This window comes from Pan troglodytes, chromosome 4 (genome assembly GCF_028858775.2).
Source record: "Pan troglodytes isolate AG18354 chromosome 4, NHGRI_mPanTro3-v2.0_pri, whole genome shotgun sequence".
NCBI classification, from domain to species: domain Eukaryota; kingdom Metazoa; phylum Chordata; class Mammalia; order Primates; family Hominidae; genus Pan; species Pan troglodytes.
The window spans coordinates 129,483,281-129,506,095 of NC_072402.2; the positions used below are offsets into that span (position 1 = coordinate 129,483,281).

The following is a 22,815-nucleotide window of genomic DNA, read 5'->3' on the forward strand; positions in this document are numbered from 1 at the left end:
ACTTAAATAACAACAATCAGCTAACCAAAGTACTAAACAAATTGTTATTCTAATAAATCTTTTAAGAAACATCAAATTTGAACATCTGCTCATCTGAGTTACAGGTCACAAAAACAAGCATCATTTTAAAATAACTTTTATGGTTATGGAAGACAGAAGGAAGAAGGTGTAATAGTCTTCCTCAGCTGAAATAGCCAAAAGAACTACTAAGGGCTTTTCTTATCACTGACACCTTTCAAAGATGCATCAAATTTAACAACGAAAAACAATGAAGACAAATTAGATATATCTACAGCAGTACTCTTTATCAGATACAAAATAAATATTGTGTTCAAATATATGAAAAATATGTTTTCCAAATAAATGTTATACATACTGGCAATTTAAATGCCTCTTCCACTTACAGTATTTGAAATTCTTTGTTATCATGACAGATCAGCATTATTAAGGAATAACTTCAAAAAACACTTGTTACCCTGCTAGTATTTTTTAAACTTATAAAATCAAAGGAACCATTTACCTATATTTCCAAGCAGTCCATTAATAACTGTGTTATTATCAGCCTTTAATGTATTGTTGTCCTGATTGATGAATTCAAGACTATCTTGTAGCCTATGGAGGGTGAGAAGAAAATTAATTCCACATTCATTTTATGGTTTAAGGACAATTCTTTGTACATCCTGATGAAATTTTAAGTGCAAAAACAGTTTCTTCCTATTAGCATTACAAATTAACTAACATAATCATTTAAATCAGAGGTTGGTAAACTATAGCCTGGAGTGCCAGATCTAATCTGCTGCCTCTTTTTGTAAATAAAGTTTTATTGGAACACAGCCATGCCCATTCATTTATATACTGTGTATGAATGCTTTGATGCTGCAACAGCAGAGCTGAGAAACTACAACCCATTGTCTGGCTCACAAAGCCAAAAATATATATATATATATATTTTTTATTATTATATTTTAAGTTTTAGGGTACATGTGCACAATGTGCAGGTTTGTTACATATGTATACATGTCCCATTTTGGTGTGCTGCACCCATTAACTTGTCATTTACATTAGGTATATCTCCTAATGCTATCCCTCCCCCCTCACCCCACCCCATGACAGGCCCCAGTGTGTGATGTCCCCCTTCCTGTGTCCATGTGTTCTCATTGTTCAACTCCCATCTATGAGTGAGAACATGTGGTGTTTGGTTTTTTGTCCTTGTGATAGTTTGCTGAGTATGATGGTTTCCAGCTTCATCCATGTCCCTACAAAGGACATGAACTCATCCTTTTTTATGGCTGCATAGTAGTCCATGGTGTATATGCGCCACATTTTCTTAATCCAGTCTATCACTGTTGGACATTTGGGTTGGTTCCAAGTCTTTGCGCCAAAAAATATTTACTATCTGGATCTTTAAAGTAGAAGTTGCTGAACCTGATTTAGATTACAAACAAGGTTTCCCCTCATATTTTAGACCTAAAAATATTTTCTAATTATCTGTTAGGGAGAGGTGGAAGCTAGGAGGAAGAAGAGGAGAATAAATCATTAGGCAAATATCCAAAAACTATCTTTACTGTAATATATTACAAATAACCTATATCACTTCTTTTAGTGTCTCTTTCAGGATAAGAAAAATAAAAGTACTTTATGCTTTTAGTGCAAAATATCCTTTCTAGAGATTTTAGGAATTATCAGAACTTAGAAAAGGTGAAAAAACTCTGGTGATTATGGCTAACATCAGTGATTCCAACATGGAATCTTTAATTTCTACTTTAGTAGATGTCTAATTTCTACTTTTAAAAATCAGTATTTTTGGCTTCAAGATTTTTTAAGGCATCCATAATATTTTAAAGGATACCTCCCACGGCCGGGCATGGTGGCTCATGCCTGTAATCCCAGCACTTTGGGAGGCCGAGGCAGGCAGATCACTTGAGGTCAGGAGTTTGACACCAGCCTGGCCAACATAGTGAAACCCTGTCTCTACTAAAAATACAAAAAAAAAAAAAAAAGTCAGCCGGGCGTGGTGGCCTGCGCCTGTAGTCCCACCTACTCTGGAGGCTGAGTCAGGAGAATCGCTTGAACCCAGGACAGAGGTTGCAGTGAGCTGAGATCGCGCCACTGCACTCCAGCCTGGTGACACAGGGAGGCTCCATCTCAAAAAAAAAAAAAAGACTACCTCCCACTTTCCTTCCAAAGAGTTACAGGTATTAGAAACTTAGCTAATAAAACTCTTCCAAACAGGTCTTTTTAAGGCATTAACAATTAATGGGGGCTCTACAGAATTTCTGTTGTCTGGAGTAGTTTCCTTGCTGCCTTTGACCTTGGGTTACCCCCAGGGGCTCTGACTAGCCAATGAGTCTTGCTCTGATATGGCACCTGCAAAATCTCTCTCTGGGGTCTTCCACTGCCTAACTTTAGCCCCAGTAGTTTACTAGGTTCTGGCACATGGCCCATGATCCTGACACCAGGCCTGCCTTTGTTTCAGCTTCACTATTCTAATCTTTGCATTAATAGCTTGTAATACCCTGGTGGCTATCATTATATAGTGTATATGTGCAATATCAGTATGGCTGACCTAGGTCAGTCCTGTCTTTAGGGTTAATTTCGTAGGGGATCTGAAAATTGAAGAGCACCAACCCTACAGATTGTGGTAACTCAGGTAACTCAGCGTGGTACCGCAAAACTGAAAATCAGCATGTTGCCCTAAGACGGAAATCCATTCAACATTCTACTTCCAGATACTGCTTCTAGCAATTCACAGAAACAGAAACCACATCTCATGTTTCTCAACTAAACTCAATTGAGAGTGAAATCTGGCTTCCATGAACTTTTAAACTTAAGGAAAGACAGAAAATCTGAACTTGTGCTGCAGTCCTAAAAGCAGTTTGTTAGTTTTCATACTTTGCACATCTAAAGTAATACATTTCCCCCTGTATCCATAAGCACTTACGTATTGAGACTCCCACAAATACTGCTGCCAGTCCGAGCAGTAAACACTTTGCTGAGCATGAGCTGTGGAGGGGAACTATGAAGAAAAAGAGAAAGAGAGAGACCAAAACTAAAATATAATGACCTTTTGGATTTATTATAAATAAAAATGTGTAAGTCACAGAGGTTTCACAGCATAGCTGCAAGAGCCATGAAGTAGCATTAAAACCATAGAACATGTTAAATGGAGTATGACAAGCTCAATCTGAGTGAAGATCATATAAAATTCTCTCTAAAAAAACAAAAATATCTAAAAATGGGACTCGTTAAAAAAAAATCAGAAAACCTCTCACCGAATCTGATGAATTTTTAAGGTGGATCCTTTGTAGCTCATTGCTACTGAGCCAAACATCATCTCTCCAAGCATATTGGCATCAGAAGAGCACCGAGAACCCTAAACAATAACCACATATTAACAAACTGTGTTAATTAAAAGCTTATGACTATTTCATATGTTGATTTTTATTAAAAATTCTTGATACAGTTATTCTACATTAAGAGTTGTAATTCTACACTGTATACGCTGTTCTGCAACTTGATTTTCTTCCTTTTAAAATGCTTTCTTGATGTAACCATGTTGTTACACATAAATTTGACTAATTCCTTTTAAGAGCTGTACAATATTTTATTGTATGAAAATACTACAGTTTGTCAGACCAGTTCCCTTTACTCACGGGCATTTAAGTCACTTCCAGATTTTTGCTATTACCAATAATGCAAAAGTAGGCATTCTTAACCACATCTTATGCATACGCAATGCTTCTCCAGGATAGATAATAAGTGAAATTCAAAGAATATGCAGAATAATTTTTACTACTCCTGTTGTATATAAGAAGCATCCATAAATGGGGCAATTTATATCTATTTTGTATTTCTGTAAAGACATATCTGTGATCTACAGTTTCAATACTATGCCTATGAAAATCCTAATGGCATTTTTTACAAAAACAGAAAAACATATTAAAATTCACATGAAACCACAGAAGACAACAACCTTCTTCTTCAAGAAGCAGCAGCCAAATCAACCTTGAAAAAGAACAAAGCTGGTGGGCATTACACTTCCTGATTTCAAATTATACTACAAAGCTACAGTAGTGAAAACAGTAAGGTACTGACATTAAGACAGACATATAGACCAATGGAACAGAACAAACAGCCCAGAAATAAACCTACATGTATACAGTCAACTTATCTTCAAGAAGGGTGCTAAGAATACACAATGGGGACAGGATAGTATCCTTAACAAATGCTTCTGGGAAAACTGGATATCCACATGCGAAAGAATAAAACTGGTGTCCTATATCATGCACAAAAATCAACTGAATATAGATTAAAGGCTTACATGTATGACCTGAAACTGTAAAACTCCCAGAAGAAAACAGGAGAAAAGCTTGATGACATTGGTCTTAGCAATAATTTCACAGATATGACACCCAAAGCACAGGTAACAACAGCAAAAACAGACAAGTGGGACTACATCAAACTAAAATGTTTCTGCACAGCAAAGAAAATAATCAAGAGGGCAAAAAGATAAAATATGGAATGGGAAAAGATAAAATATGGAATGGGAAAACATACTTGCAAACCATGTATCTGATAAGGGATTCGGCTTCAAAATGTACCAGAAACCCCTACAACTCTATAGTAAAAACTAATAACGCAATTAAGGTCTTGAATAAACATTTCTCCAAAGAATTCATACAAATGACCAACTGATACAGGAGAAACGCTCAACATTTCTAATCAGAGAAATGTAAATCAAAACCACAAAACCTGTCAGGTTGGCTATAATCAAAAAAGCAAAGACAAGTGGTGAGGATGTGGGAAAACTGGAGCCCTTGCACATTGTTGTAGGAATGCAAAATGGTATTGTACTTATGGAAAACAACATGGCAAGTCCTCCAAAAATTAAAAATAGAACTACCATGTGATCTGGCAATTCCACTTCTGGGCATTTTCCCAAAATAATTAAAATCAGGATCTCAAAGAGATGTTAGCACTCCTATATTCATTACAGCACTATTCACAATAGCCAAGATGTGAAAATAACCCTAAATGTCCACTGACAGATGCATGGATAAATGAAATATAATAAATACATAGAATGAAACACTATTCAGTTTTCAAAAAGAAGAAAATTCTGCAACACGCAACACGGATGAATCTTAAGGACGTTAGGCTAAATGAAATAAGCCAGTCACAAAGAGATAAATACTGCATGATAAGATAAATACTCCACTTATATGAGGTATTTAAAATAGCCAAATTTACAGAATCAAAGAGTAGAATGGTAGTTACCAGGGGCTGGGGTGAGGGGGAAATGGGGAGTTACTAATCAATGGCATTAAATTTCAGTCAAGCAATTTGAATAAGCTCTAGAAATCTATAGTGTAACACTGTACATGTAGAAAACAATTCATTGTACATTTAAAAATTTAAGAGGGTAGATCTCATGTTCTTCCCACAATTTTTTTTTAAAGACTTCCTTGATGCTAGCGCGGTGGATCACGCTTGTAATACCAGCATTTTGGGAGGCTTAGGCGAGAGGATCACAAGGTCAGGAGTTCAAGACCAGCCTGGCCAACATGGTGAAACCCCATCTCTGCTAAAAATACAAAAAATTAGCTGGGCATGGTGGTGCACACCTGTAATCCCAGCTATGCGGGAGGCTGAGGCAGGAGAATCACTTGAGCCCAGGAGGCAGAGGTTGTAGTGAGTGGAGATCACGCCATTGCACTCCAGCCTGGGCGACAGAGAAAGACTTCCTTGAAACATTATAATGTCTTGTTTCCAAAGAACCTCCTGATTAAAAAGTTATTCTCTTTCATTATTCTTTGTCTTCACAGGAGTCAGACAATAGTTAAAGATTGAGCTTATCCATTTGGTTACTATTTAGATATCATGGCAAATATCACTTTTTACCTACCAAGTATCTATTCTCTAATTCTTCCTCATTTTTTGAAGTTCAGTTTGTTTTAGGGCAGTAATGTGCACAACTGAAAAAAATTTCATTTCACAGCCTCACTTGAAGATAGGAGATTTAGAATAATTTTTATACTTAAAAGATCAGTGTTATGGTTGAAGTAGCAATTTTCAGAACTATTCATTTACATGCATTTGACACAGGCCTGGTCAGTAAGATGTAAATGGAAGTCACTACAGATGGAGATGTCATATTATAACAACAATGCAACAAGTACACACTAACTCTAAGTAGAAAGATAAGGGAACCATGGTCTCTGAGGGTATCTTGAAGCCCAGTATCATACCTAGATAGTACACTTTTAGGGTTATCATGTATGTCAGCAACGCAACCCCTAATTTGTTTAAGCCACTGTTTAGAGAGTGTCCCAATACCATTCTTAACTGATGCAATTATATAAAATCAAAAAATAAATGGTTTCTAAAATATTTAGGAAAATTCTAATAACCATATAGTGAAGAGAATCCCCATTTTACAACTGGAGACCAGGATATACAGCTGCACACTGTTTTTTGTTTTATCATGTGACTCTTTTACTCCTTTATCTCTTTACTACCTATCTTAAATTGTCCTATTATTAGGGTTAAGATAATCCACGTTTAAATATTTGTACTTTTCTTTAAAAAGACACCTTCAAGTAGCAACACATTTTTTAATACATGGCTATCTTTATATCAGTTTCACATTTTTTTGAGATGAAGTCTTGCTCTTGTCGCCCAGGCTGGAGTGCAATGGCACAATCTTGGCTCACTGCAACCTCCGCCTCCTGGATTCAAACAATTCTCCTGCCTCAGCATCCCGAGTAGCTGGCAATACAGGTGCGCACCACCATACCCAGCTAATTTTTGTGTTTTTAGTAGAGACAGGGATTCACCATTTTGGCCAGGATGATAACGATCTCTTGACCTCGTGATCCACCTACCTTGGCCTCCCAAAGTGCTGGGATTACAGGTGTGAGCTAACTCGCCCAGCCCACAAAGTTAATTTTTAAGAAAAAGTCATTTCTGTCATACCTAGGTTACTAATATACAAAGCAACTAATTTATTCTTGAGATTTGGTTAAGATCAAATTTTTACTTTAAGACATAGAGGCTTGGGTACTGAGAACAACATTTCAGAAAAGGAGCAGAAAATTTTTTTAATGATAAAATAGCTATTTAAAAAATCAATGCCAGTATTACTTGGCAACCTAAATTACTTCTGGCTAATGACAGACATGGCAGCCTTCCCTTATAAGCTCATTTTTACCATAATGTGTCTAACTCCATTGTTATTTTGACTGAATTTCTTATTTCTTGTATTAAGCAAGCTATACAAATTTAAATACCAAGGCATTTATTTATAGATTTTACTATTATACAAATAAAATAATCCCCAGAAAGCAAAATACAGTAAAAATATTAATAAATTGCTATGTGAATTTTATGACACCATATAGTTTACTACTAAGGTTCTCTTTGTCCGTTCTAACATATACTAAATAGTTACCATGAATGTGACTGGCAAGGTAAGTATTTTAATGTGACATAATCTACAATGAAGCTTATAATTAAAAGGATGCTATTATCATTATTGTCTATTTTAAAATCCCTTATTTAAAAGGTCTATTCTAAGTACTCATTCCTGGAAGCTAATAATCTGTTAAACCCTGTGTAACTCAAAGACAATGTTCCACTTACCTGAAATTATATACATTAAAAAAAAAATTATTATTATGCTTTTTAGTTCTGGGATACATGTGCAGAATGTGCAGGCTTGTTACATAGGTATAAAAGTGCCATGGTGGTTTGCTGCATCCATCAACCTGTCATCTACATTAGGTATTTTTCCTAATGCTATCCCTCCCCTAGCCCCCCACCCCCCAATAGGTCCTGGTGTGTGATGTTTCCCTCCCTGTGACCATGTGTTTTCACTGTACAACTCCCACTTATGAGTGAGAACATGCAGTGCTGGTTTTCTGTTCTTGTGTTATTTTGCTGAGAATGATGGTTTCCAGCTTCATCCACGTCCCTGCAAAGGACACGAACTCATTCTTTTTTATGGCTGCACAGTATTCCATAGTGTATATGTGCCACATTTTCTTTATCCAGTCTATCATTGATGGACATTTGGGTTGGTTCCAAGTCTTTGCTATTGTGAATAGTGCTGCAATAAACATACATATCCATGTGTCTTTAAACTAGAATGATTTATAATCCTTTGGGTACATACCCAGTAATGGGATTGCTGGGTCAACTGGTATTTCTGGATCTAGATCCTGGAGGAATTGGCACACTGTCTTCCATAATGGTTGAACTAATTTACACTCCCACCAACAGTGTAAAAGTGTTCCTATTTCTCCACATCCTATCCAGCATCTTTTGTTTCCTGACTTTTTAATGACTGCCACTCTAACTGGCGTGAGATGCTTATCTCATCATGGTTTTGATTTGCATTTCTCTGGTGACCAGTGATAAAGAGCTTTTTTTTTCATGTTTGTTGGCCGCATAAATGTCTTCTTTTGAGAAGTGTCTGTTTATATCCTTCACCTACTTTTTGATGGGGTTGTTTGTTTCTTGTAAATTTGTTTAAGTTCCTTATAGATTCTGGATATTAGCCCTTTGTCAGATGGGCTAATTGCAAAAGTTTTCTCCCATTCTGCAGGTTGCCTGTTGACTCTGATGACAGTTTCTTTTGCTGTGCAGAAGCTCTTTAATTAGATCCCATTTGTCAATTTTGGCTTTTGTTGCCATTGCTTTTGCTGTTTTAGTCATAAAGTCTTTGCCTATGCCTATGTCCTGAATGGTATTGCATAGGTTTTCTTCTAGGGTTTTTATGGTTTTAGGTCTTACATTTAAGTCTTTAATCCATCTTGAATTGATTTTTGTATAAGGTGTAAGGAAGGGATCCAGTTTCAGTTTTCTGCATATGGCTAGCCAGTTTTCCCAACACCATTTATTAAATAGGGAATCCTTTCCCCATTGCTTGTTTTTGTCAGGTTTGTCAAAGATCAGATGGTTGTTGATGTGTGGCATTATTTCTGAGGCCTCTGTTCTGTTCCATTGGTCTATGTATCTGTTTTGGTACCAGTACCATGCTGTTTTGCTTACTGTAGCCTTGTGGTATAGTTTGAAGTCAGGTAGCGTGATGCCTCCAGCTTTGTTCTTTTGGCTTAGGATTTTCTTGGCTATACAGGCTCTTTTTTGGTTCCATATGAAATTTAAAGTAGTTTTTTCTAATTCTGTGAAGAAAATCAATGGTAGATTGATGGGGATAGCATTGAATCTATAAATTACTATAGGCATGATAGCCATTTTCACGATACTGATTCTTCCTATCCATAAGCATGAAATGTTCTTCCATTTGTTTGTATCCTCTCTTTTTCCTTGAGCAGTGGTTTGTAGTTCTCCTTGAAGAGGTCCTTCACATCCCTTGTAAGTTGGATTCCTAGGTACTTTATTTTCTTTGTAGCAATTGTGAATGGGAGTTCACTCATGATTTGGCTGTTTGTCTATTACTGGTGTATAGGAATGCTTGTGATTTTTGCACATTGATTTTGTATCTTGAGACTTTGCTGAAGTTGCTTAACAGCTTAAGGAGATTTTGGCCTGAGACAATGGGGTTTTCTAAATATACAATCATGTCATCTGCAAACAGGAACAATTTGACTTCCTCTCTTCCTATTTGAATACCCTTTATTTATTTCTCTTGCCTGATTGCCCTGGACAGAACTTCCAATACTATGTTGAATAGGAGTGGTGAGAGAGGATATCCTTATCTTGTGCTGGTTTTCAAAGGGAATGCTTCCAGCGTTTGCCCATTCGGGATGATACTGGCTATGGGTTTGTCATAAATAGCTCTTATTATTTTGAGATATATTCCATCAATACCTAGTTTATTGAGAGTTTTTAGCATGATAGGGTGTTGAATTTTATCGAAGACCTTTTCTGCATCTGAGATAATCATGTGATTTTTGTCATTGGTTCTGTTCACGTGATGGATTACATTCATTGATTTGCATATGTTGAACCAGCCTTGCATCCCAGGGACAAAGGCGACCTGATCGTGGTGGATAGGCTTTTTGGTGTGCTGCTGGATTCAGTTGGCCAGTATTTTATTGAGGATTTTCCCATTGATGTTCATCAGGGATACTGGCCTGAAATTTTCTTTTTTTGTTGTGTCTCTGCTAGGTTTTGGTATCAGGATGATGTTGGCCTCATAAAATGAGTTAGGAAGGATTTCCTTTTTTTCTATTGATTGGAATAGTTTCAGAAGGAATGGCACCAGCTCCTCGTTGTACCTCTGGTAGAATTTGGCTGTGAATCAGTCTGGTCCTGGACTTTTTTTGGTTGGCAGGCCATTAATTACTGCCTCAATTTCAGAACTTGTTATTGGTCTATTTAGGGATTTGACTTCTTCCTGGTTTAGTCTTGGGATGGTGTATGTGTCCAGGAATTTATCCATTTCTTCTAGATTTTCTAGTTTATTTGTGTAGAGGTGTTTATTGTATTCTATGATAGTAGTTTGTATTTCTGTGGGATCAACACGTTTCTTATTGTGTTTATTTGATTCTTCTCTCTTTTCTTCTTTACTAATCTGGCTAGTGGTCTATTTTGTTAATCTTTTCAAAAAACCAGCTCCTGGATTCATTGATTTTTTGAAGGGTTTTTTGGGTCTCTATCTCCTTCAGTTCTGCTCTCATCTTAGTTATTTCTTGTCTTCTGCTAGCTTTTGAATTTGTTTGCTTTTGCTTCTCTAGTTCTTTTAATTATGATGTTAGGGTGTCAATTTTAGATCTTTCCCGCTTTCTCCTGTGGGCATTTAGTGCTATAAATTTCCCTCTAAACACTGCTTTAGCTGTGTCTCAGAGATTCTGGTATGGTGTGTCTTTGTTCAAACTTACTTATTTCTGCCTTCAGTTTGTTATTTACCCAGTAGTCATTCAGGAGCAGGTTGTTCAGTTTCTAAGTAGTTGTGCAGTTTGAGTGAGTTTCTTAATCCTGAATTCTAATTTGATTGCACTTTGGTCTGAGAGACTGTTTGTTATGATTTCCGTTCTTTTGCATTTGCTGAGGAGTGTTTTACTTCCAATTATGTGGTCAATTTTAGAATAAGTGTGATGTGTTGCTGAGAAGAATGTATATTCTGTTTATTTGGGGTGGAGAGTTCTGCAGATGTCTATTAGGTCTGCTTGGTCCAGAGCTGAGTTCAAGTCCTGTACATCCTTGTTAATTTTCTGTCTTGTTGATCAGTCTAATATTGACAGTGGGGTGTTAAAGTCTCCCACTATTATTGTGTGGGAGTCTCAGTTTCTTTGTAGGTCTTTAAGAACTTGCTTTATGAATCTGGGTGCTCTTGTACTGGGTGCATATATACTTACAATAGTTAGCTCTTCTTGTTACATTGATCCCTATTGTTGCATTGATTCCTTTACCATTATGTAATGCCCTTCTTTGTCTTTTTGTTTTTCTTTAATATCTTTGCTGGTTTAAAGTCTGTTTTATCAAAGACTAGGATTGCTACCCCTGCTTTTTTTTGCTTTCCATTTGCTTGGTAAATATTCCTCTATCCTTTTATTTTGAGCCTATGTGTATCTTTGCAGATGAGATGGGTCTCCTGAATACAGCACACTCATGGGTCTTGACTCGTTATCCAATTTGCCAGTCTGTGTCTCTTAACAGGGGCATTTAGCCCATTTATATTTAAGGTTAATATTGTTATGTGTGGATTTGATCCTGTCATTATGATGCTAGCTGGTTATTTTGCCTGTTTGTTCATGCTGTTTCTTCTTAGTGTCAACAGTGTTTACAATTTCATATGTTTTTGCAGTGGCTGTTACCGTTTTTCCTTGCCATATTTAGTGCTTCCTTCAGGAGCTCTTGTAAGGCAAGCCTGATGGTGACAAAGTCTCTCAGCATTTGCTTCTCTGGAAAGGATTTCATTTCTCCTTCGCTTATGAAGCTTAGTTTGGCTGGATATGAAATTCTGAGCTGAAAATTCTTTTCTTTAAGAATGCTGAATATTGGTCCCCCACTCTCTTCTGGCTTTAGAGTTTCTGCAGAGAGATCCACTGTTAGTCTGATGGACTTTCCTTTGTGTATAACCCAATGTTTCTCTCCAGCTGCCCTTAACATTTTTTCCTTCATTTCAACCTTGGTGAATCTGACAATTATGTGTCTTGGGGTTGCTCTTCTCGAGCAGTATCTTTGTTGTGTTCTCTGTATTTCCTGAATTTTAATGTTAGCCTGTCTTGCTATGTTGGGAAAGTTCTCGTGGATAATATCCTTAAGAGTGTTTTCCAACTTGGTTCCATTCTCCCTGTCACTTTTAGGTACACCAATCAAACACAGGTTTGGTCTTTTCACATAGTCCCATATTTCTTGGAGGCTTTGTTTCTTCCTTTTCATTCTTTTTTCTCTAATTCTGTCTTCATGCTTTATGTCATTAAGTTGATCTTCAATCTCTGATATCCTTTCTTCCGCTTGATTGATTCAGCTATTGATGGCTTGCGTATGCTTCATGAAGTTCTCGTACTGTGTTTTTCAGCTCCATCAGGTCATTCATGTTCTTCTCTAAACTGGTTATTCCAGTTAGCAATTCATCTAACCTTTTTTCCAGGTTCTTAGCTTCCTTGCATTGGGTTAGAACATGCTCCTTTAGCTCACAGGAGTTTATTACCTTTATTATCTTCTGAAGCCTACTTCTGTCAACTTGTCAAACTCATCCTCTGTCCAGTTTTGTTCCCTTGCTGGCAAGGTGTTGTGATCCTTTGGAGGAGGAGAGGCATTCTGGTGTTTGGAATTTTCAGCCTTTTATGCTCGTTTTTCCTCATCTTCATGGATTTATCTATCTTTGGTCTTTGATGCTGGTGACCTTTGGATGGGGTTTTCATGTGGATGTCCTTTTTGTTGATGTTGATGCTATTCCTTTCTGTTTGTTAGTTTTCCTTCTACCAGTCAGGCCCCTCTGCTGCAGGTCTGCTGGTGTTTGCTGGTGGTCCACTCCAGTCCCTGTTTGCCTGGGTATCACCACTGGAGGCTGCAGAACAGCAAAGATTCCTGTCTGTCCCTTCCTCTGGAAGCTTCATTCCAGAGGAGCCCCTGCCAGATGCCAGCTGGAGCTCTCCTGTATGTGATGTCTGTTGACCCCCGCTGGGAGGTATCTCCCAGTGAGGAGTCATAGGGGTCAGGGACCCACTTGAGGAGGTAGTCTGTCCCTTACCAGAGCTTGAAAGCTGTGCTGAGAGATCCACTGTTCTCTTCAGAGTCAAAAGGCAGGAACATTTAAGTCTGCTGAGGCTGTGCCAACAGCCACCCCTTCCTCCAGGTGCTCTGTCCCAGGGAGATGGGAGTTTTATCTATAAGCCCCTGACTGGAGCTGCTGCCTTTCTTTCAGAGATGCCCTGCCCAGAGAGGAGGAATCTAGAGAGACAGTCTGGCTACAGTGGCTTAGCTGAGCTGCAGTGAGCTCCACCCAGTTCTAACTTCCCAGCAGCTTTGTTTACACTCAGTTGGAAATGCAGAAATCACCCGCCTTCTGCGCTGATCTCACTGGGAGCTACAGACCGAAGCTGTTCCTATTTGGCCATCTTGCCAGCCATATTTTTTTTGAGACAAGGTCTCACTCTGTCACCCAGGCTGGGTTGCTATGGCATGATCATAACTCACCACATCCTAGAACTTCCGGGCTCAAGCAATCCTCCCACCTCAGCCTCCTGAGTAGCTGGGACTACAGGCTCACACCACCACACACGGCTAATTTTTTTTTTCTTTTTTTGAGACAGAGGTTCGCTCTTGTTACCCAGGCTGTAGTGCAATGGCGCAATCTTGGGTCACCACAACATCCGCCTCCCAGGTTCAAGCAATTCTCCTGCCCCAGCCTCCTGAGTAGCTGGGATTACAGGCATGTGCCACCATGCCTAATTTTACATTTTTAGTAGAGATAGGGTTTCTCCATGTTGGTCAGGCTGGTCTCGAACTCCTGACCTCAGGTGGTCCGCCCGCCTCAGCCTCCCAAAATGCTGGGATTACAGGCATGAGCCACCATGCCCGGCCCACACGGCTAATTTTTTAAAAATCACAAAACTTTCAAAGTTGTGCAAAATGGTGTAAGTCATGATGGTGTTGTATAGCACAGGACTACTATGGATTTGTTAAGGTATCATGCCTAAAGGGGAGGTGGAATAGAAGAAGGCAGGGGGAACTGTGCAGTAAATCCAACTGGAGTTTAATAATTTCAGACTCTTTTCACATAGCTTGTCCCATTGATTAGGTATAAAGATCAATTTCCATCAAAACACAATCATCTCATTACCAGTAATTAAAAAGCCAAGATTCTATTTTGATACTGAGTAAATATAAAATACTTGTGATTAATGCAAACTTGGATGACACAAATAAATTTACATCAGATGACACTTGCTAAGCATGAGACCAAATACTGATCTTATATAAAATGTAATACATTTAGAGAGAGGTTCCTATGTATTATACTTACTAATATGTTTAATTTCATATTTTACAAGAAGTCACATTACTTTTGAGAAATAAAACTGTGTATTATGTATACTTCCAATCATACTTTAATTTCATACAACTGAAACTGTATTAGTATATTTATCTTCATATTTCAATAATAAAAAAGTATGTAAAATAAGAAATTATTCTGATAACCCAATAAATCTGAATTGGGAAATATAAGGAGAAAATACTCATGCAACCTATGCCTATAGCTTTTTACTTCTCCTATTCTAAGATTTATCAAAGTTCATAAACATAGTTGTTTATCTGTCTCTCCAGCTTCAATGCAAGCTTTAGGAAGATAAGGACTAATTGCTATTATATCTCCACAGTCCACTGATGTTCAAAAATATTTATAAATGAATGAATAAATAAATGACATCAATGATCTTACCTGGTACTTAAGACACTGGTCTTTTATATCAGAAGATGAAGTCACAGAACTATCTAAAGAGGAAGAACTGTCTCCTCCAGGTTTCAGTTGGCAGCATTTCCCAAAGACTTTAACTTGAGCATCACTGCAGAGTTTCTGAAATAACAGATATTTCCACTCATGTTTTAACAGATTTTTAACCATATACAAATTTCATCAAAGTATAAAAACCTTTGGAAAAACCAAGAATGAAATAACTCAAAATACAACATTAATATGGCTATTGGCATTTTGCTGTATTTTCTCCAGTACTATTTTCTATTCTTTGTCTCATAACTATAATAAAATTTGTGGGGTTTGTATTTCTGGCCAACATTATTATATCCTGAGAATTTTCTAGATTACCACGGCCTATACGATGTTCATTAATACCGATGTAATAATATATTGCAGTAGTTTTCAAATTATTTGGTCTCAAAACCCCTTTATGCGCAGGGCTTGGTGGCTCATACCTGTAATTCCAGCACTTTGGGAAGCTGAGGAGGTGGATCACTTGACACCAGGAGTTCAAGACCAGCCCGACCAACAGGGAGAAACCCTGTCTCTACTAAAAAGACAAAAATTAGCTGGGCATGGTGGCACATGCCTGTAATCCCAGCTACTTGGGAGGATGAGGCACAAGAATCTTTTGAACCTGGGAAGTGAGCTGAGACTGCACCACTGCACTCCAGCCTGGGTGACAGAGTGAGACTCTGTTTCAAAAAAAAAAAACAAAAAAAAAACCAAACAAACAAAACAACCCTTAATGTTCTTATAAGTTATCGAGGATCCCAAGAGTCTTTTGTGTACATGAGTTATATTTATCAATATTTCCCATATTAGAAATCAAAACTGAGACCATGTAAAAAATACTTATTCATTCATTTAAATACAACAATAAACCCAAGTTAATGTAAGTAAACACTGTTATAAAAAATAACGTATTTTTCTGGGGAGAAATGCAGGGATGAAAGGAGAAATGCAAATGAGACTTTCAGATTTAACTATACATATGTTTATTCTTTCGAAATGAGAATATAGTAATGTAATAAATAAAATTTTAATGAGAGAATGAACTTAGGACCAGATGGTTGTACAGTCTAGTGTAGAAGAAAAATGTATTTCTTTTTAATTCCTCTTTCTCTTTTTCCTCCCCAACAGCTTCTCTACATCTTTCACTGCTCACAACTACCAAAGTTACAATCCACCAACATCTGTGATATTCCTAAAAGTATTCCAGTGCTTTATCACAGTTACCAGTATGTCCATTCTTTCATTTAACAAACCTCAGGTAGGTTTTTAGAACAAATAATCTGACTAAAGTCACATTTACTGAAGACTGAATGTTTTCTAGTTACCAACATCACCAAAGGCATTGTTAAAAATTACATGTACTAGTCTCCAGTTATCTCTAACCAAAAATTTAAAGTAAAAAGAATAAAAGCTTTAGAACTAGATATGAGTTCAACATGAGGTCCTTGCCGATGCCTATGTCCTGAATGGTATTGCCTAGGTTTTCTTCTAGGGTTTCTATGGTTTTAGGTCTAACATTTAAGTCTTTAATCCATCTTGAATTAATTTTTGTATAAGGTGTAAGGAAGGGATCCAGTTTCAGCTTTCTACATGCGGCTAGCCAGTTTTCCCAGCACCATTTGTTAAACAGGGAATCCTTTCCCCATTGCTTGTTTTTCTCAGGTTTGTCAAAGATCAGATAGTTGTTGATGTGTGGTATTATTTCTGAGGGCTCTTTACTGTTCCATTGGTCTATATCTCTGTTTGGTACCAGTACCATGCTGTTTTGGTTACTGTAGCCTTCTAGTATAGTTTGAAGTCAGGTAGCATGATGCCTCCAGCTTTGTTCTTTTGGCTTAGGATTGACTTGGCAATGCAGGCTCTTTTTTGGTTCCATATGAACTTTAAAGTAGTTTTTTCCAATTCTGTGAAGAAAGTCATTGATAGCTTGATGGGGATGGCACTGAATCTATAAATTACCTTGGGCAGTATGGCTATTTTCACGATATTGATTCTTTCTATCCATGAGCATGGAATGTTCTTCCATTTGTTTGTGTCCTCTTTTATTTCGTTGAGCAGTGGTTTGTAGTTCTCCTTGAAGAGGTCCTTCACATCCCCTGTAAGTTGGATTCCTAGGTATTTTATTCTCTTTGAAGCAATTGTGAATGGGAGTTCACTCATGATTTGGCTCTCTGTTTGTCTGTTATTGGTGTATAAGAATGCTTGTGATTTTTGCACATTGATTTTGTATCCTGAGACTTTGCTGAAGTTGCTTATCAGCTTAAGGAGATTTTGGGCTGAGATGAGGGGTGTTCTAGATACACAATCATGTCATCTGCAAACAGGGACAATTTAACTTCCTCTTTTCCTAATTGAATACCCTTTATTTCTTTCTCCTGCCTGATTGCCCTGGCCACAACTTCCAACACTATGTTGAATAGGAGTGGTGAGAGAGGGCATCCTTGTTTTGTGCCAGTTTTCAAAGGGAATGCTTCCAGTTTTTGTCCATTCAGTATGATATTGGCTGTGGGTCTGTCATATATAGCTCTTATTATTTTGAGATATGTCCCATCAATACCTAATTTATTGAGAGTTTTTAGCATGAAGGGCTGCTGAATTTTGTCGAAGGCCTTTTCTGCATCTATTGAGATAATCACATGGTTTTTGTCTTTGGTTCTGTTTATATGCTGGATTACATTTATTGATTTGCGTATGTTAAACCAGCCTTGCATCCCAGGGATGAAGCCCACTTGATCATGGTGGATAAGCTTTTTGATGTGCTGCTGGATTTGGTTTGCCAGTATTTTATTGAGGATTTCTGCATCGATGTTCATCAGGGATATTGGTCTACAATTCTCTTTTTTTGTTGTGTCTCTGCCAGGCTTTGGTATCAGGATGATGCTGGCCTCATAAAATGAGTTAAGGAGGATTCCCTCTTTTTCTATTGATTGGAATAGTTTCAGAAGGAATGGTACCAGCTCCTCCTTCTACCTCTGGTAGAATTCGGCTGTGAATCTGTCTGGTCCTGGACATTTTTTGGTTGGTAAGCTATTAATTATTACCTCAATTTCAGAGCCTGTTACTGTTCTATTCAGAGACTCAACTTCTTCCTGGTTTAGTCTTGGGAGGATGTATGTGTTGAGGAATTTATCCATTTCTTCTAGATTTTCTAGTTTATTTGCGTAGAGGTGTTTACAGTATTCTCTGATGGTAGTTTGTATTTCTGCGGGATCGGTGGTGATATCCCCTTTATCATTTTTTATTGTGTCTATTTGATTCTTCTCTCTTTTCTTATTAGTCTTGCTAGCGGTTTATCAATTTTGTTGATCTTTTCAAAAAACCAGCTCCTGGATTCATGGATTTTTTGAAGGGTTTTTTGTGTCTCTATCTCCTTCAGTTCTGCTCTGATCTTAGTTATTTCTTGCCTTCTGCTAGCTTTTTCAATTTGTTTGCTCTTGCTTCTCTAGTTCTTTTAATCATGTCTACATCACCAAAAGCAATGGCAACAAAAGCCAAAATTGACAAATGGGATCTAATTAAACTAAAGAGATTTGGCACAGCAAAAGAAACTACCATCAGAGTGAACAGGCAACCTACAGAATGGAAGAAAATTTTTGCAACCTACTCATCTGACAAAGCGCTAATATCCAGAATCTACAAAGAACTCAAACAAATTTACAAGAAAAAAAACAACCCCATCAAAAAGTAGGCGAAGGATATGAACAGACACCTCTCAAAAGAAGACATTTATGCAGCCAACAGACACATGAAAAAATGCTCATCATCACTGGCCATCAGAGAGATGCAAATCAAAACCACAGTGAGATATCTCACACCAGTTAGAATGGCGATCATTAAAAAGTCAGGAAACAAAAAGGGCTGGAGAGGATGTGGAGAAATAGGAATGCTTTTACACTGTTGGTGGGACTGTAAACTAGTTCAACCATTGTGGAAGACAGTGTGGCGATTTCTCAGGGATCTACAACTAGAAATACCATTTGACCTAGCAATCCCATTACTGGGTATATACCCAAAGGAATATAAATCATGCTGCTATAAAGACACATGCAGACGTATGTTTATTGCGGCACTACTCACAATAGCAAAGACTTGGAACCAACCCAAATGTCCAATAATGATAGACTGGATTAAGAAAATGTGGCACATATACACCATGGAATACTATGCAGCCATAAAAAAGGATGAGTTCATGTCCTTTGTAGGGACATGGATGAAGCTGGAAACCATCATTCTCAGCAAACTATCGCAAGGACAAAAAACCAAACACTGCATGTTCTCACTCATAGGTTGGAATTGAACAATGAGAACACTTGGACACATGAAGGGGAACATCACACACCAGGGCCTGCTGTGGGGTCGGGGGAGCGGGGAGGAACAGCATTAGGAGATATACCTCATGTAAATGACGAGTTAATGGGTGCAGCACACCAACATGGGACATGTATACATATGTAACAAACCTGCACATTGTGCACATGTACCCTAGAACTTAAAGTATTTTATATATATATTTTTATATATATACACACATACGTATATATGTATATATACGTATAAAATATGTATATATACGTATATACATATATACGTATTTATATACATGTATATACATATACACATATTTATATATGTATATACATATACACATATTTATATATGTATATACATATACACATATTTATATATGTATATACATATACACATATTTATATATGTATATACATATACACATATTTATATATGTATACGTATATACGTATATATGCACATATATAGTATATATACGTATAAAATATGTATATTAGAAGAACTAGATGTGAGTTCAAAACCTGTATCCTTGAGCAAGTTAACTGACCTCTCTAAACCTTAATTTGTTATTTGTTTAAGGGGAAGAAAAACCCTACCTAACAACACTTAAGGGAATGTGTGTGTGTGTGTGTATTTTATATACACACATGTATAATACATATTATATATAATAGTTATAATATCCTAGCTATCTCCACAGAGCTGAGACTACAGGCGTATGCCACCACATCCAGCTAATTTTACTTTTTGTAGAGATGAGGTCTCATTATGTTGCCCAGGCTGGTGTCAAACTCCTGGGCTAAAGTAATCCTCCCACCTTGGCCTCCCAAAGTAATCCTTGGCTGGGATTACAGGTGTGAGCCACTGCATTCAACCTAGTTATAATTGTTATTAGAAAACAGTTAACATGAGGGGCTAACATAATTGAAGTCAGGGACTTCACTAGGTATTTCCATGTATGTTTCAACACTTGATAAAAATATGGGTATTTTTACTATTGGCATCCTTCGTCACATCTTAATAACCTTATTACTTATTGATCACCAACAAAATGCCAGGCCTTAATGTACATTTTCTCTAATACTAAGCATGGTAGGTATTATCGATGCTATTTTACAGATGAGAAACGTGAAGCTAAAACAGGTTAAATAACTTCACCAAGGTTACAAGAGCTAGTAAATCTGTTATCTACTTATAGACAAAACCCAGTTGGCTTGACTTATCCACTATCACGAACCACCATTTCAAAGTATTTAAGTACTACGCGTTCTAAGCCAGAGGGTGGCTGCAGACCAGTACCAGTCCATGGCCTGTTAGGAACCGGGCCACATGGCAGGAGGTGAGCAGTGGGCAAGTGAGCATTACCGCCTGCACTCCACCTCCTGTCACATCAGCCTCAGCATTAGATCCTCATAGGAGTTCGAATCCTATTGTGAACTGTGCATGGGAGAGATCTATCTCTAAAGAGATACAACAAATAAATGCAATGCAAGATTCTCAACTGGATCCTTTTGTTCTGTAGGATGTTATTTTGACAACTTGCCAAGTTTTAATGGGATCTGAGGATTATTTGGCTATAATATATCAATGATTTCCTGAATTTTTGCTGTATTGTGGTTACACAGAAGAATGTTCATATTTTTAGGAAATACACATTGACGTATTCAAAGCTGATGGGATATCAAGTAGGCAGTTTACTCTTATTCGGTTCAGAAAAGCAAAAGTTCTTTGTATTGAACTTGCAACTTATTTGTGATTGTTTCAAAAAGTTAATAAAAATTATAACCTAGTTATAGAAAGCCAGTTGTATTTTTCAGTAATATTTATAACTTTTTTTGCATAATTCGAAGGTATTTGTTTTTGTGGGCTAGACATAAAGTACAGCATCACTTCTCTGAGATAACAAAGTAAAATAATAAGAAATTGAACCCTTTTTCCTACAATTCCTGCTTATAGAAGTCCTGTGCTTACATGAGGGATTGTTGTTGACTGCGCCTTGTCCCCTCATTACAGGACCATCTGCCACTGTAGTTGTTGCTGTTTGGTTTCAGAAAAGTCACGACTTCAAGATGGGAGGGAGTAGAGAAACAACAGCTGAGGAGCTGATGGGAGAATAGTATGTGTGTGTACGTGCATCCTTTTGTACACACTTTTAGGTGTGTTTTTATGCTTTAGTCCTGGAACTGAAGTATGTCCCTTTTCTTCCTCTAGCAAACTTTTGTTTCAGAGATTGGACATACAGGGTTACCTCAGCCTGGAATGTCTTTCCAGCTCTCTCAAGTGCTTCCTCTTTCACCTTAACTCTTAACGCATTTTTCCTCCATAGTCTAAGCTTAAAATATCACTTTCTTGATCTCCCTAGACTAAATGAAGTCCTTTCATGGCAATTCACTTAAACATTGTCATCCTTTAACCTCTTTATCTATAAATTGGAATAATAATGGTAGTACTCTTCTGTTTTACATATATTTACTCTTTACATGTAAAGGTAGTAAGTGCTAACGTGAGTTAGCTGCTGCTATCATTATTACTTTTATTAGACACACCTGGAATACACATTTCATTACACATATTTGTGTAATTATCTGTTAAATGTCTCTTTCTCCTGTTAGACTGTTAGTTCCATGAGGAAAAGGACTATGTCTTCTTTTATTCACCTGTATTCCCTAGTGCTTAACAGCGGTTGCCAACCTTTTTGGCACCAGGCACCAGTTTCGTGCAAGACAATTTTTCTGCAGACTGGGGCAGGGTAGTGGGGATATGGTTTCAGGATGAAACTGTTCCACCTCAGATCAGCAGACATTAGTTTTTGTCATTAGAAAAGGAAAGACCTGAAATCTCAGTATAGGTTTTTTGCTTTTTTTTTTTTTAAGAGTTGAGTTCTCACCATATTGCCCAGGCTGGCCTCAAATTCCTGAGCTCAAGCAATCCTCTCACCTCACCATGCCCAGCTTCAGTATAGTTTTGATTTTCATTTTCTTAATTATGGATAAGGGAGAGGATCTTATAAACGTACGATTTTATTAAACGTGTCATATCAATTTGTATATCAACGCTCAGCTCTTGTCCTTCACTCAATTATCTACTGAGTGGTTCTTGATTTCTAGGAACTCTTTATATTAACACTTGGCATTTTAAATTGTCAAAGTGTTTTCTCAGGTTGCCATCTGTCTTTTAACTTTCCTTATGGTGTTGTTTTCTGTTTTATCATGCAAGTTTAAAAAAAATTGGCTGTCAAATTTGTCAATCTTTTACTTTATGGCTTCTGAATTTTAACTCATAGCTAGAAATATCTTTGCTTGAGACAGAGTCTCACTCTGTTGCCCAGGCTGGAGTGCAGTGGCATGACTGCAATCTTGGCTCACTGTAGCCACCGCCTCCTGGGATCGAGCAATTCTCGTGTCTCAGCCTCCCTAGTAGATGAAACTACAGGCACGTGCCACCACACCCGGCTAATTTTTGTACTTTTTTTTTTAGTAGAGACGGGGTTTCACCATGTTGGCCAGGCTGGTCTTGAACTCCCGATCTCATGTGATCCACCCTCCTCAGCCTTTCAGCCTCCCAAAGTGTGGGATTACAGGCATGAGCCACTGCATCCGGCC

General features: G+C 37.5%; 1 protein-coding gene across 7 annotated transcripts in view; it reads right to left on the minus strand.

Moving 5' to 3' along the window:
- The window catches only part of FNIP1 (folliculin interacting protein 1), a 149,147-nt gene that overhangs the window by 69,066 nt on the left and 57,266 nt on the right, over positions 1–22,815 (minus strand). For 2 of the 7 annotated variants that reach the window (XM_003339105.5, XM_003339104.5), the window contains exons 3-6: positions 14,855–14,989; positions 3,273–3,373; positions 2,942–3,016; positions 521–612 (exon numbers count right to left, since the gene is read on the minus strand). In XM_003339105.5, the coding sequence (XP_003339153.1) occupies positions 521–612; positions 2,942–3,016; positions 3,273–3,373; positions 14,855–14,989 (403 nt within the window). The remainder of the gene's footprint in view (positions 1–520; positions 613–2,941; positions 3,017–3,272; positions 3,374–14,854; positions 14,990–22,815) is intronic. The other 5 variants (XM_016953734.4, XM_063810610.1, XM_054685151.2 and 2 more) reach the window with 3 other exon arrangements.